The 13977-nt window shown below is 45.5% G+C and overlaps 4 protein-coding genes across 8 annotated transcripts; 2 read left to right on the top strand and 2 right to left on the bottom strand.

Annotated features, from left to right (window-relative positions):
• Positions 1-27: 27 nt before the first annotated feature.
• LOC120448248 (dynein regulatory complex subunit 2) lies at positions 28-2170 on the bottom strand. The gene is made up of 3 exons (XM_039630158.2): positions 1880-2170; positions 716-1591; positions 28-632 (listed from the first exon to the last, which is right to left on the bottom strand). Exons 1-3 carry the CDS (start codon positions 2048-2050, stop codon positions 108-110), a joined length of 1572 nt encoding a protein of 523 aa, XP_039486092.1. The 5' UTR covers positions 2051-2170; the 3' UTR covers positions 28-107.
• Positions 2171-2300: 130 nt separating this feature from the next.
• Positions 2301-8520, top strand: LOC120448477. Of its 5 annotated transcripts, XM_039630502.2 has the most exons (11): positions 2301-2868; positions 4372-4480; positions 4548-4709; positions 5139-5314; positions 5485-5847; positions 6340-6593; positions 6654-6879; positions 7118-7618; positions 7870-7998; positions 8072-8346; positions 8399-8520. In XM_039630502.2, exons 1-10 carry the CDS (start codon positions 2795-2797, stop codon positions 8277-8279), a joined length of 2202 nt encoding a protein of 733 aa, XP_039486436.1. In that variant the 5' UTR covers positions 2301-2794; the 3' UTR covers positions 8280-8346; positions 8399-8520. The 5 variants fall into 5 exon arrangements, with proteins under 5 accessions (XP_039486436.1, XP_039486437.1, XP_039486438.1 ...); XM_039630503.2 differs by lacking the exon at positions 8399-8520 and having other exon boundaries at positions 4551-4709; positions 8072-8337; XM_039630504.2 differs by lacking the exons at positions 5485-5847; positions 8399-8520 and having other exon boundaries at positions 8072-8337.
• On the bottom strand, positions 8480-9216 carry LOC120448479 (multifunctional methyltransferase subunit TRM112-like protein). The gene is made up of 3 exons (XM_039630508.1): positions 9023-9216; positions 8856-8957; positions 8480-8800 (listed from the first exon to the last, which is right to left on the bottom strand). Exons 1-3 carry the CDS (start codon positions 9206-9208, stop codon positions 8606-8608), a joined length of 483 nt encoding a protein of 160 aa, XP_039486442.1. The 5' UTR covers positions 9209-9216; the 3' UTR covers positions 8480-8605.
• An 82-nt stretch (positions 9217-9298) lies between these two features.
• Positions 9299-11619, top strand: LOC120448478 (integrin-linked protein kinase). Its single transcript, XM_039630507.2, has 4 exons — positions 9299-9530; positions 9932-10097; positions 10156-10701; positions 10771-11619. Exons 1-4 carry the CDS (start codon positions 9442-9444, stop codon positions 11314-11316), a joined length of 1347 nt encoding a protein of 448 aa, XP_039486441.1. The 5' UTR covers positions 9299-9441; the 3' UTR covers positions 11317-11619.
• Positions 11620-13977: the final 2358 nt, after the last annotated feature.

Below are 13977 nucleotides of genomic sequence, written 5' to 3'. Positions count from 1 at the left end.
TTATTGGTACTGCAAACAAGGTGAATATAATTATTAGACCAACTATTATTTAATTTAATTCAGATTTGAAATTTAATATTAACTTTGCAGGCGTGTCCCACATATATTTAAAAATCCAGAACCACCTCTTTCAAAGTGACTTCGGCCTCCCACTTGGCCTCCTTGTGTGCCGTTGGTGACTTCACCACCTTCCTGGACCTGAACTCCTGGCACTTTGTCTCGAAAAGTTTGGGTGGCACGGGTTGAGTTGGCGATGAAACATGCATGGCGGTTCGCAGCTCTTCCGGATCCTCGGTGACACTCATGGATTTGATAAAGTCAATCAGGCGCTGATTGTCCTCCGTGAGGCGACGCTTCTCCTCCAGCATCAGCAGGTTTTGGGCCTCGGCCATTGCCTGGCGACGCCAGAAGTTTTTCAGGCTTCTGTTTAGCTCCACTAGTTCCTCCTCGGTCATGTCCACGTGATCCTTCATGTTGAGGGTCTGCAGCTTGAAGTTCTCGTCAACCTCCACCTCGGTTTCGTCGAATACCTCGCCGCCGAGGATTACCTTCTCCGATTCGGTTTGCAGTTTCCTGCAGGTGATCGAGAGGGCCAAGAGAAGTTCCCCACTTTTCACATGCTTCTCCATTTGCTTGAATAATATATCAAATTAGAAGTAATATAATGATATAATAGGGTTATAAATGAGTAATAGGGCTAGGGATAAGGGTTCACCTTGGTCAACTCGTAGCACTCGCCGGTCAGGATGCGCAACTTCTCGTGGGTAATCTCGCGATCCATCTCCTGGTTGAGTTCGATCTTCTTGCGCACGTTGGTGAAGTACTGGAACTCCAGACGGAGATCGTTGAGCGTGGAGTTGTTCTCCGCATCCATGCGAACGATTTCTCGCTGCAGTTCCGCCTGCATGTTGATGTACTTGGACTCCTCGGCATTTAGCTTGCGTGACTCCTCCATGAAAGCCGCCTGCCTCTCCGTCAGCCAGTGGATCTTCTCGTACTTGTGGGCATCCAGTTCGGTGCTCCTCAGAGACTCCACAAAGTCATTCAGTTGCTGCTGCATGTGCGTCATCCGGCGGACAATCTGATCTCGAATCTTGAATCTGTTCTCAATCTCCGTATTTACACGGTCATCGCGCTGTTCCAGGTAGATGGTGTAATCCTCCTTAAGCTGATCCCGGGTGGTGATGTTGGTGGCATGGATTATGTTCTCCGAGTTCGTTTTCATGGCTTCCACCTCCTCGGTTCGCCGGCGCACCTCCTCATAGTAATCCCTCAGCATCTCGTCCGCCTGCTGGTCATACATGCTCTTCACCCCGCCCAACATCACGTGGAAGCAGTCGCGGATGTGGTCAATCAGCTCCACCGTCTTGCTGTAGCAGCGCACGTGCTGATCCTGCGTCTGCGACATGTCGTCCAGAAGCATCTTGATGTGGTCATTCTTGGCCTGAATGATTCGCTCCGAGCGCTCGCCCCACGCCGTCATCTCCTCGTTCAGCTCCTTGATCTTGATCTCGCGGCACATCTCGTGCCACTCCTCGTTGCCCTTCTCCTCCATGCGCTTGCCCATCTCCAGCTCACGCATCAGGGCATCCTGGAAGGATCATGGGATCATTTGAAATAAAGTGTGCCAAATTCAAGTATAGTCTTTAATTAATTTTAATTTTGAAATTCGGATTAGCCAGAATTAGAATATTGGGTTATGGTAGAAATAGTAGGACGGATATTGAAAGAAACGGATCATTGTAGAACACTTCTGAGGGTTTGCTCAAAATATCCTTGCGTTCAAATTGTATTAAATATATTTATATTAATAATTTATATTTAAATCTCTACACCCAGGATCCATTAAAGTTCAGAAAAGAAAGTCGGTTGAACCCACCCGCATGATGAGCCGCTTCTCATCGATCTGAGCCTGTCGCTTGGCCTCCTTCTTGGCGGCCTTCTTCTGAGCCTTGGTTAGTTTGGGCGGTCCTTGTGGCGGCGGCTCCTCCTCCATTTCTTGGAGGTAGTTTTCCGAAATACGCGTCAAGCGTGCCAAAATTTCAGCCATTTCGCTGATCTGTATGATGTGTATTAGTAGTTGAACCGAAGGCGTAAATCAATAGTAGAATTTGTGGAAAATCGGTTGGGGAGCTAAATTGAATTTGAATTGTGTGCCTGTTTGAAAGCTGAATCGAAGTTTTTCTCACAGCTTTCAACGGGCGAATTCCAACACTGGATACCAGCTTTTTAACGGCTTTTCGCACAGCATCTGAAGCTTTAACGCCCGACAGTGATTTCCTCAGTTGACTCTCAAAGCTTGGCACGCGAGGTTGTTTCTACCGCCGCGACTCCGGGATTCCCCAAAAACGGTTCCTTTCCGGGTAGTTGAAGCCTTGGCTTCCTCACTGAAGGCACGCCACATCGTCCTGTGTGTGTGTCTGTGTATGTGCGTGTGTACTTGTGTGTTGCGGTCCTTTTTCCCGGCAGGCAGTGCCTTGTAAACAAAAATAACTCTGCTGCCGAGGCGAAGTTTCCACCGAGGGTGGTTACAACCCCCAAATCTGAAACATCCGACGACAAAGGCAACTACAAAGCTCCGCGCAGGATAAGTGGCAAGGGCACTCCTGGCTGCCAACTTTTTCGGGGTTGCAGACAGTCGGCAAACAAGCTGCGAATGCGACTTTAAACGTCCATAAACATTCAGCCAGAAAACGAAAATAAAAAACATATTAACTGGATATCGAAGTACCTCGCATCTCGTATCTGCAAGTGAAACTGTTACTGTATCTGTATCTATTCGTGAGCGGTGAAAATGAGCGAATCCGGTGGCTATCAGAAAATGCCGCCCGGCTGGGACTGCAAATACGATCAAGCAACTGGAAACTGGTGAGTTGCATGTGAAGAGCCCGACGTCATAAATATTTATGCATCCATTAACCACAATGTCGTGAAATGCGGACTCTACTGGGAGATGTGTTGGCCAGTAGGGGAAAAGGGGTTCCACTGGTTTGGTTACCACGGGAGGCAACTGATGAATTTGCGTGCCATCGTTGCCTTGGGGCGGGTATATCGGTGGGCAGAGGAAAATAATTGGGTGGTGGTGGGTGTAAGTAGGGGCCTTGGGGGCCTAGGCCGTACTGAATGCCACGGTGTTTTTAAAACGCTTTAAAATGGGCGGTGGGTGTCCGGTTGGGGTGGTGTTTGCCATGTCTGACCTTTTCAGGATAAGTAAATTATTGGAGAATAAGAATAATTAGAAAAGTTAGTTTTTAAACACCTTTGTTATTCAAGATCCTGAGTTTCAAAAACGTTACTGCCTAAAGTTGTGCATGTTAATACAATACACAGTGGGACGGCTTTAATTTAGCTTTATTAATATGACATTTTTGTAATTTTGGCAGTATATTTAATTTATATTTACATATATATATTTAATATTTATAGTTTTAAATCATCAAATTCATTAAATATACCTTGATTTATATTTTCGCTTTTCAAATATATATTAATATTTAAAATTTTAAATTATCAAATTTATTAAATATACCTTGACTTATATTTTCGCTTTTCATTTGACTTGCGCTGCTCCGAGTGAACTCAAAAACTGTTTAAAATTTGAATTTATATTTTTGATATGTGAAGCAATTTTTCATCGATATTGTAAATTCATTAAGAATCCCCTTTATTTTATACTTCATTCCGCTATATTAAGCTCTAAAGACTCCCCGCCCGAGTGGGTACCATTTCCCTGTGGACTACTTAGGGCTCCTCAGCCACTCCAATTGGCCTCGTTTCAGCGGCATAAATTGTGTCACTTCCGCGTCGTCAGATGCCAGCGGGGTCTTTAACTTATCCTTAGCTGAACACACATGCATATATGTTTTTCATTAGGCTATATCTCAACCCCTTATGCCTAAAAAGCCTTGTGCAATTAAGCAACAAGCCCACCGACTGTCGTACGTTAATTCAAGAGGCCACTCAGCCGAAGACGAGCTTTCCATCCTTACGACGTCCTCATCTCCAACCACCCTCTCCATGGCCAAAATCAGAGCAGAGATGGCCTGCCAAACGGAGATGAAAATGACGACTGTGCGTCCGCCTTTTGGCAGCTACTTGGCACGTGCCTTGGTTTAGGCGGTTCCTTTACCCTTTACCTGTCCGCCCTCCCAAGGGACTATCAACATGTGGGCAGAGTCCCAATCCGATTCGCTCCAATCCAATCCAATCCAATCCAATCCAAACCACCACCAGCCGGCCGGCTTTAGGATGTGCCTCCACCCTTGGCCTGATTCCAGGAGCTTTCGAATGGCCCTGGTGGGGGAGGTCACTTGATGACCTTTGATTTTATAGAAGCTCATCTTCCATTTGGCTGCCCTTTTCCCGTTCCAGCTATTACATAAACTATCTGACAAAGGCCATGCAGCTGGAGGATCCGCGCGGCCGCAGTTACAGGCAGTTGCAGAACGAGCGCTGTTCCACGGAGTCGATAGCCTTGCAGGTAACCTCCGCTACCTCCCCTGCATTTTATTGATTTTTTATTGAAACGGAACCCTTGTACTTTGCAGCAGTTGGTCAGCCAGCCGCAGACGTCGCACAACAGCTCGCCGTACCACGTCCATCCCAGCAACAACTTGACTGCAATTCGTGCGTTCCAGGAGCGTCAGCAACCCACGCTGCACAACGTCTCGACCAGTCCATTGTTGTCGGCCTCCTCCAGGGGACACTTGGTGAGTAAAAAATCAGCTGGGACTTGTGGATGCGAAAGAAACTACAGCCATAATTGGCAATCAAGAGGCAATGCCTCTGAAATCACGTGGGTGCGCCTCCAAAATGTTTAGATATTAGATGTCTGAGAGCATCATCAATTGTGTATAAGAAGGTCGTTTTTCCACACAACAATACTCAATTATATTCAGATATTGTAAAGACTATACAGTCATACTGTCAGGAAAGAGGTATGTGATTATTGTGTCTTCAAAATTGTGATTTGAACTTTAATGCAATAGATAATTTAAATTCAAATCCAAAGCATAGATTTAAGTTTTCATATTACCAACATGAAATTGCTTTGGCACCTTTCTCATTTGGCCATCGAGTATCGAGTATCGATTATGAGTATGAATATTTTACTAAGTAAGTTTCCACCTAACCCACAGGAAATGTCTTCACCTTTGCCCTTTCAACGAGTTCGCGTGGGACCGAATCTCTCGCGGCGCTCCACCATTCAGGAGACCTCGTTTACCACGCAGGCGGAAACGGATGCTGTGGTGACCAAGATCCAGAACATGTTTCCCACCGCTGGCGAGAACCATATACGCCTCCTCCTAAAGCGGTAAGAAATGGGTCCCGCCTTCAGAGAGGTCTTTGTTCAGGCTTAGCTAATCGCCACTAATCTGCGTACTTACTCTGTCTTCTCACACGCCGCCTAACTCTGCTGCTTACTGCACCTGTCTAACCCCACGATTAAACGCTAATCCCACGCTTACTAACCCACCACTCCAGCTACTACAATAGCGAGGCAGTTGTCATCAGTGCGCTGCAGGTGGAGAAGCACCCGGTGACCATGCCCGGTCCCTTCGTGACGCCCCCTTCGCAGCGGCACCTCTTCCACAGCAGCTCCGCCTTCTACATGACGCCACCGGCACGTCGGCCGGACACGGTAGCTAGTCGGCGTACGTCGCGCACGGCCAGTCCCCTGCCCGGTGGACGCTTCGGTAGTCTCGTGAGCGTGCAGAGCGGTCCTGGTGGTCCAAGCGGACACCAGGCGGTCCTGCCTACCAGCTCGGCTGTTCCGCCAGCTCTGCATGGGTCGCCCCTGTGGCGCAGCTCGCCCAGACCGCACTCATCGCCCAAGATGAAGCTGAGGTTCGATGGGGTTCCCATTTGAGGGACTGGTAGATTATTTTAACATCTGATTTTCTTTACTTTTATACATATATACTTCAATACCTATTGATCTTGTAAATTTACTAAGTTGGTTTGTCCGCAAGTTGTCCGTATAGTAGAGAAATACCTAAAAGAGCGGGTGGAACTCGTTTAAACAGTCTGATTTGAAAACCAATTAAAAACAATTTTTTAAAGTTGGTTTGTAATAAACAATTAAGGGTTATTATTAGTTTTTAGCTTTTAATATAATGCATTTTGTTTTGAACTTACTAGCATTGTTCATTCTGTTGAAAATTATTTTATATTATCCAAGGTTACTTATTAGGTCACAAATTTCTGAACTCTCAATGTTGTAACTTCATATTCTTTACATTACAAATTTTATTTGGTTAAATTTTAAATTATAATTTATAAATATATTTTATATATTATTTTTTGTATATATTTAATAATATCCAAATTCCACCATAGGTACATGAAGAACATATTTCCCAAGGCGGACGAAGAGCTGCTCCTGGATATCCTGGCCAATGCGGACAACAATGTGCAGTTTGCATCGGAGAAATTGATTTCTTTGGGTTACATAAAACGAGATATGCAACAGCCACACAGACCCAACAATCGCCCGCCGGACTTAAATCAAGATCAGGAGGCTGGAGGAGATCAGGGTGGTGTACATATACCGCTGAGACCTAAGGAATACTCAGAAGAGGAGAAGACCAAAAGTATGTTGAATAACACATTTAAAACAAATTTAATTCAAATGTAATATCTTTTACTTACAGTGCAAACTTTGCTCAAGGAGAAGTACCCGCAGATTGCCGAGCGCATTATCCTAATGGCTTTGGAATCCGTAAACTATGCAGAGGATAGGGCTTCTCAAATCCTACAAATTGTCCAGGACGAGGACGAGCAGAGGGCGCAAAAGCAGGCTCCCACGAATCCCAAGCACCTGGATCTTAAGAAAACCACAAGAACCGACCAGGTTGACGGTGCCAACCAAAAAGACAGGTAGCTCTTGACTTTATGCCTTTCCTCCCGCTCACTCGAATAAAACCAACCGATCTAGGATGTGGGCACCCGCTTTTTCCACCCACCAATCAAGTTTCTCTCTTCGGCCCGCTGCTTTATCTGTATTTTAATCGACTGCCTATTTTCTATTTGAACTTTCTTTGCTGCCTCCGCCTCTGACAAAATCCCCGTACCAAAAAAACACTACCCGCTTGCCTCGTGTCACTTGATCATCCAGCCTGTCCGCCGCGGTGGAGCCCACCACTTCATCCAAGCCGAAGCCACCGCACAAGCGCCACATTCTTCCATCGATCAATGTCACCACACCATCGACGTTCACCACCCAGATCATTTTGGCCCAGGCCACGCCCACACCAACGCCCACGGCGGAGGAGCCGAAGCTGGCGACCCATCTGTCATCCATCTCCAGTGCTTCCTCATCGCATTCATATGCCTCACCCGCACAATCACCCTGCATCCGTCAGCAAAGCTACGAACGCCTGACCACCAAGAGCATCTTGGCCAAGAGCGGCTATAACCATTTTGGCCACCAGAGCGATACAAATAACTACAGCATCGACGGCTACCTGCATGGCTCCTCAAATGCTAGCTCCTACTCCTCCTACTCCGCATCAATGACGTCCTCATCGCTGGTCTCGTCGGCCCAGTCCAACTCCTCATCCATCGCGAGGAGGCCAGCATTCGAAAGTCGTGCTCGCACCAAAACCGATTCACTGAAGTATGCCCGCTAACACCCAAAACCGTTTCAATAACCGTTTCTGTTTCTGTTACCGTTTCGCTAAGTAAAATCAATCGTTTTGCGCATGAGTTTTTCAAGGATTTCGGATGGATTGTAGCGAGAGTCCGGTTTTGAGATATTATTTTTGAACCTGATAACTCATTTTCTTTCGGCATGCCCTAACCTGATATATTCTTTGAAATCTTTTAGTTCTAGAAAAAAAAGGACTTTAAATTTAATATCTTCAACAGGCATCGCCAGCACTCATTTGGAAATTCACATAATTCGGAATCAGCGGAGTTTCAATCTGTTATAGAACGCATGGCCAGTTTGGGACCCAACTCCCAGCTGAGCAAGGGTGCAAATGAAAATCTTTTGCTGTAAGAATTAAATTCAATGTCGCAGTACTAAAAACAAAGACACCTTTATTATTATTTGTTTTATTCTTTTCAGAGCCGATTATGTCACCTGGAATGGACCAAATACGAAGCTGCTTCAAAAGCAGGTCACCCAAGGACCAGATGCTAGTCTTCTTACAGATCGCAGCTACAAGCCAAGAGGTGGGAACTCGGAGCTCTGCAAAGGACCGCAGTCCGGACTAGCCAAGGGCAGCATCTACGCCCAAGGCAGCAACAAGAGCCCCAACATCAAATGCAATTAGCCGGCAGTTCCTGTTCTTGAATCTCCCCCAGAGTGCCGAAGAAGTGATGATGAATATTAGTAACTAGGCAAGCACCACCCTCCACAAGTTTAGATCTACCATTTACATGTGTCGTATAGTGTTTTTTGCTCTTATCCCAAAATGCTTACCAAATACCACACGAGTACGAAGACTCAGCACCAAAAAAAAACGAAGTCATATTCCATCCAAGCTCCAATTGTTTTAGTAACTCGTAAATAAACAAACTTTAAAACTAACAAACTTACTTAATAATGATGCGTATCTGGAGAGAGGGGATTTTGGTACAAGAAGCACATGGGGGAAATCTAGACCTCGTCCTCGTTGAGGAGCATGTTTGGTATGCCATCGGTGATGGGAAACACACGTCCCGTTTCCGGGCACTCCAGTTGACCCTCGAGCACGTCGATCTCGAAGAGCAGGTGGTGAAGCTTCTGCATAAGCAGCTCATTCTCCCCAATGTTTTCGGGCTGAACTGCAGGAATGTCGTCTGTGAGTTCCGCCTAGAAAATTCGAAATATTACAGAATTTACCAACTTAAGTTACCACCACACTTACCACCTGAGCAGCTCCATAGACCGCTGACCAATCCAATTTGGGAAGAATTCTCTCCACAAAAGTTGGATTAAATTCGCTCTCGACCACTTCCTTTTTGCTAATCTGGAAGCAAAAACAAATATTCCGTGAAACAATCAATAGGCAGGGTTTGGGATACCCGAACTCACCGTCAGTTTCAGGGGAAATCCCACTTTGACACCCTTGATGGCCATGGAGGTCAAGAAGTTGTATGTGCTGAGTTTCATTTTCGGGCTAGTAATGGTTTTATTAATACCAGAAATCGAGCTAAACAATAATGTTTTCAAATAATATTTGCGGTGCACGTTGTATTCCTTCTTCTTCTTTTTTGACATTCACTACTGGTGAACGATATCGATAGCTCGATACGCACTTGTCAATGCTCTGCAGCAGTTGGCAACGCGAGCAGTGAGTTAAATATTAAATACGTCCACACTGCACAAATTTTAATTAGAAATACTCACAACTGTCGCAATTTAAACGTTTTAATTTGTTTCTAGATGTAATTAAGGTTGGAAAACCTATAAAAACAGTGACTAAGAACGGAATAAAGGAGTAAGGGATAAAAATGGAGGACATATTCCACTGGTGCCGCGAGGGCAACTCGATTCAAGTTCGCCTCTGGTTGGATGAAACGGAGCACGACAACAATTTGGGGTAAGACTAAAAGAGGCACCTAGTTCCGACACTTTCGAATTGCTTAAGAGTGCACTTAGAAAGTTAAAACCTTCAGCAGCAACTTCTCCACCAACCTCCTGTGTTTAGTCATCGAAGCAATAAATACGCCCAAGATTTCGAGGGTCTTTCAAGTCTAAGTGACGTCATGATTTATTCTTGTGTTGTGTAAACAGACAAATCAAAAATATATATGTATACATATGTATGTTTATATTTGACTGTGTGTATATCGCAACATAAAACCCGCTTCCTGCAATAATTTTAAATTGAGTTTTACTTATAGACTTACTTCTTATATTATTATTAGTCTTATAGTCGCATAAAAAGGATCATACTAAAATTTCAGCCATCATACTTACAATTAAATTCCTGTACTTTAGAGACGACCATGGCTTCAGTCCGTTGCATTGGGTGGCTAAGGAAGGCCACGCCAAGCTAGTGGAGACTCTGTTGCAGCGCGGATCCCGTGTGAACGCCACCAATATGGGCGACGACATCCCACTCCATTTAGCGGCAGCCCATGGCCACCGCGACGTGGTCCAGATGGTGAGATAACATAAAAACTGGCTAGCTAGCTTATTCAAGAACTTATCTGCCTCTACAGTTGATAAAAGAGCGCAGCGATGTGAATGCGGTGAACGAGCATGGAAACACCCCCCTGCACTACGCCTGTTTTTGGGGCTATGACATGATCTGCGAGGATCTGCTGAATGCAGGAGCCCAGGTGGGAATAGCAAACAAAGACGGGCACACACCTCTCGAAAAGGCCAAACCCAGTCTGGCTAAGAGACTCCAGGATATTGTGGAGAAGAGCGGCAGGGAAGTTAAGGTGATCAGCTTCAAGGAACAAAGCTGGCAGGGCTTGAAAACGAGATCCCGGGATGCCACTTTGTCCCGTTTTAAGGGAATCAGCATGGGAGACCTAGACCTGCATACCAAGCTCTCGGTGACGCCATCAGGAGAAACTTGGCGCGGACGTTGGCAAAAAAACGATGTGGTGGCCAAGATCCTGGCTGTGCGTCAGTGCACGTCTCGTATATCGCGCGATTTTAACGAGGAGTTTCCCAAGCTGCGCATATTTTCGCATCCAAACATTTTGCCTATTATTGGAGCATGTAATTCGCCACCCAATCTGGTGACCATTAGTCAGGTGTGTTGCACTTTAATAACCTAAGATATTGCCATACTAACTAACTATAAACTATTTTATGTCCTTCAGTTCATGCCACGTTCTTCGCTGTTCAGCCTGCTGCATGGAGCCACTGGCGTCGTGGTGGACACCAGTCAGGCGGTAAGCTTTGCCTTGGATGTTGCGAGAGGAATGGCTTTCCTGCACTCGCTGGAGCGCATTATACCAACATATCACCTGAACAGTCATCACGTGATGATCGATGATGATCTGACGGCGAGAATCAACATGGGCGATGCCAAGTTCTCCTTCCAAGAGAAGGGACGTATCTATCAACCGGCTTGGATGTCGCCGGAGGCCCTGCAGCGCAAGCAGGCGGATCGAAACTGGGAGGCCTGTGACATGTGGAGCTTTGCTATTTTAATTTGGGAGTTGACTACGCGCGAGGTGCCCTTCGCCGAGTGGTCGCCCATGGAGTGCGGCATGAAGATTGCGTTGGAAGGTCTGCGGGTCAAGATTCCGCCAGGCACATCAACGCACATGGCCAAGCTAATTTCAATCTGCATGAACGAGGATCCCGGCAAGCGGCCCAAGTTCGACATGGTGGTTCCCATTCTGGAGAAGATGCGCCGCTAGAGGGAAGGGCCAAAATGAATAAATGCCAAGCCAAAATGTGCCTTGAGAAACCTTAGATTTGCCAACTAATTGTAATTACTATTTTGTGTTACTTTTGTCTAACTGATTCTAACCGAAAACCGAACCGAAATGGCAAAGAAAATGCAACTGCTTCGTCTAGAGCCTATGTTTCTGTGTCTCACTGTTCTCTACTTATGATTTTCCGTCGATGTTTAGTGCGGGTGCTCGATTTTTATAATTTTAAGTTTAATAACCATTACGATCGTATTTATACAGAAATATATTTGTTACTAATTAATTAAATGGATTGTGTACCTCAGCAAATGCGGAACCACTTACGAGGGCTTTAGTCTACAGAGCTTATTCGCTCAGAAGCAAAACAAGACGAGAGCTTTCCGCCGGAGTGGGTGGCAATGCATCAGCGCAGCGGGTCGGGTAACGTGAGCACGGCGGCCCTGACCTGGTTTCCATTTCAGCACGCGATATTGTGCAGCTCGCGTGGGCAGAGCAAACTCGGCGATTCAAGAAGAGCGCGCCGGCGTGAGAAATTCGCGAGAAGCGGAAATTTGTTGTATTTGCTGGAAATAATTTATATTTATATTCAATATGTTTAAAGTTTAAGGAAAAATGGGGTTAGTTGTTTTCGATTTGCCAGTGACAATTTGGATCACAACTCAGATTGATTTTGTAGCTCAGGCTTTTTTAAGATTTTATCTAGCATACGCTCCTTATTTCATATAAAGTCAGCGTCTTAAGTTTTTATTTCTGTTTTCTAAATTTATGTTTAAAGCGCATAAAATATATAGTTTTATAAATTAAATTTTTTTTATGCATTTAATTTTTTTCTGTCTTTATCCGCATTCTCTCTTGACCCGGCTCTCACCGGCTCCAGCGGCTCTCTGTTTATGTTTTTGCGGCAACGCTTCATTCGGGCCAGAATGTTGTTGCTGCGGTAAGCTTGCACTGAGCCATGTGATTGTTTTGCTGGGTCGCTCTTGCCTCTTGCCGCACAGGTCCTTTTGTGTGTTGCTGTTGTTGCTGTTGCTGCTGCAGCTTTAACAACTTTTTGCTGCATTTTGTTGTCGTCGTCGTCCTGTCGCTGTTGTAGTCGTCGGCGCTTTTCGGGCCCAGAGGCTGGTCGCTCGGTCTTCGCACGGGCCGAAACGGAAAAATGGCAAGCTGCAGTGGCCAAAAGCCGATTTACAGTATTCCACGGCAGTTATGACGGCAGCCAGCCAAACGGCAAGAGCATTTCCGCAAAGGATTCCCAATAAGATTGAAAAAGAAACATCAAAGAGATTTGGTGGAGTGGAGTGCAGTGCATACGTGAAATAATTGAAAATTAAAGGAACCCCAAAAGCTCTACATTTTAAACTTACCCACACACAGGCGAACGCAAACACTCACACGTTATGCAGTGAAAGTGAAACATTTAGTGGCATCTTTTAGGCGCAGCGGAAAAAGGCCGTTGGTCCATACTTTCACTTGGAAGTCTAGCAATCATTCTTGTTCGGACCAAAATCGGTGGTGCAGCTGCTTAAATGTATTTTAGTAACAGCTCGGAAAAACAGCCAGCCCCTTGGAGGGCCGGCAATCCATGGAGTATTCAAACACCACTGGTTTGACTCACAGCATCAAGGAGAAGTCGCAGAATCCGGAGCAGCAGCCCATCAAAACCAGGTTGGTACTTAAAAATAGTGCGCAAACATGCCCCATTTAATGACCACACCTGAGCCAAAGTGGTTGCCCCCCTTTGTGCTTTCATTTTTTTCCTGGTTTTATCTCCCTTATTTCAATTAACCATACAATTGCCCGGGATGAAATAACAAATGAAAAAAACATTGTAGGCATGAAGAGAATGGGAACTTTTCAGCCACAGTTTGCCGCAGTTACTCCATCATTCATTTGGCTGACGAGTGAGCCACTAACCTACTTCCTTCACACACAAAAGCCGCAGTTGCAGGCAGGCAGCATCTGCTGTGTTGCAGCCGTGGTTATTGTTGCTGCTGCTGCTGCTTCTGCTACTGCTGCTGTAGCCGGCGTGCCACGCCCACACAATGGAAATGGGCGATGGGGGGCCGCGGGCAATCTCGTGAAGAATGACGTTGGCGTTGATGAGTAGAAATGTGAAAATTACATGGCAGGCGGATGGAAATAAAGGAAGAAAGTGCATAGCAAATGATGAGATTTACTTCGCAAAATGCGCAGCCTTTGAACAAAATATTCATACATAATATACATATGTAAGTGAAAATCCTCAATGCGATCGATGGGTTGCCTGAATAAATTAAATGTTCCATTTTGCGGATATTAGCGCACACAAAAGGCGTTGCGAAGAACAAGCACAAAGAAAGTGGCGGAAGGGTCCTAGCCAAGACTAAAACTAATATGCCACATGGGCAAATATTTCACTTGTGCTTTCGAGAGGGACATTGAAAAGCGAAAATATTGTGACAATATAAGCAGCAGGAGCATCAGCAACCTAGTACCAACAACAAAAGCATGCCCGAGTGTCTTCCTCTTGTGTGAAGTGCATAACAACGTGGAAATATTGCAAAGGCAAACTACACACAAGGAGGGAAATAGCAACTAAATGCAATGACAGGCAGCAGCATCTCCAGCCACAAAGTAGAAAAGGCAAAAAAAAAATAGAGAAAACAA

This window comes from Drosophila santomea, chromosome 3L (genome assembly GCF_016746245.2).
Source record: "Drosophila santomea strain STO CAGO 1482 chromosome 3L, Prin_Dsan_1.1, whole genome shotgun sequence".
Lineage (NCBI taxonomy): Eukaryota > Metazoa > Arthropoda > Insecta > Diptera > Drosophilidae > Drosophila > Drosophila santomea.
The sequence above is the reverse complement of the archived record's forward strand: the minus strand, read 5'-3'. Positions and strand labels throughout refer to the sequence as shown.

What these genes read in the sequence shown, in the direction of transcription:
- LOC120448479 (XM_039630508.1), bottom strand. Translation starts at nt 9,208, where the DNA reads ATGTCAAAAAAGAAGAAGAAGGAATACAACGTGCACCGCAAATATTAT. An exon ending in GATTTCCCCTGAAACTGACG is followed by an intron (nt 8,958 to 9,022) that starts GTGAGTTCGGGT and finishes TTTTGCTTCCAG; the next exon opens with ATTAGCAAAAAGGAAGTGGT. An exon ending in TCTATGGAGCTGCTCAGGTG is followed by an intron (nt 8,801 to 8,855) that starts GTAAGTGTGGTG and finishes CGAATTTTCTAG; the next exon opens with GCGGAACTCACAGACGACAT.
- LOC120448478 (XM_039630507.2), top strand. Translation starts at nt 9,442, where the DNA reads ATGGAGGACATATTCCACTGGTGCCGCGAGGGCAACTCGATTCAAGTT. An exon ending in GAGCACGACAACAATTTGGG is followed by an intron (nt 9,531 to 9,931) that starts GTAAGACTAAAA and finishes CCTGTACTTTAG; the next exon opens with AGACGACCATGGCTTCAGTC. An exon ending in ACCGCGACGTGGTCCAGATG is followed by an intron (nt 10,098 to 10,155) that starts GTGAGATAACAT and finishes CTGCCTCTACAG; the next exon opens with TTGATAAAAGAGCGCAGCGA.
- LOC120448477 (XM_039630502.2), top strand. Translation starts at nt 2,795, where the DNA reads ATGAGCGAATCCGGTGGCTATCAGAAAATGCCGCCCGGCTGGGACTGC. An exon ending in GATCAAGCAACTGGAAACTG is followed by an intron (nt 2,869 to 4,371) that starts GTGAGTTGCATG and finishes TTCCCGTTCCAG; the next exon opens with CTATTACATAAACTATCTGA. An exon ending in GGTGCCAACCAAAAAGACAG is followed by an intron (nt 6,880 to 7,117) that starts GTAGCTCTTGAC and finishes TTGATCATCCAG; the next exon opens with CCTGTCCGCCGCGGTGGAGC.
- LOC120448248 (XM_039630158.2), bottom strand. Translation starts at nt 2,050, where the DNA reads ATGGCTGAAATTTTGGCACGCTTGACGCGTATTTCGGAAAACTACCTC. An exon ending in AGAAGCGGCTCATCATGCGG is followed by an intron (nt 1,592 to 1,879) that starts GTGGGTTCAACC and finishes TGATCCTTCCAG; the next exon opens with GATGCCCTGATGCGTGAGCT. An exon ending in AGTGCTACGAGTTGACCAAG is followed by an intron (nt 633 to 715) that starts GTGAACCCTTAT and finishes ATATTATTCAAG; the next exon opens with CAAATGGAGAAGCATGTGAA.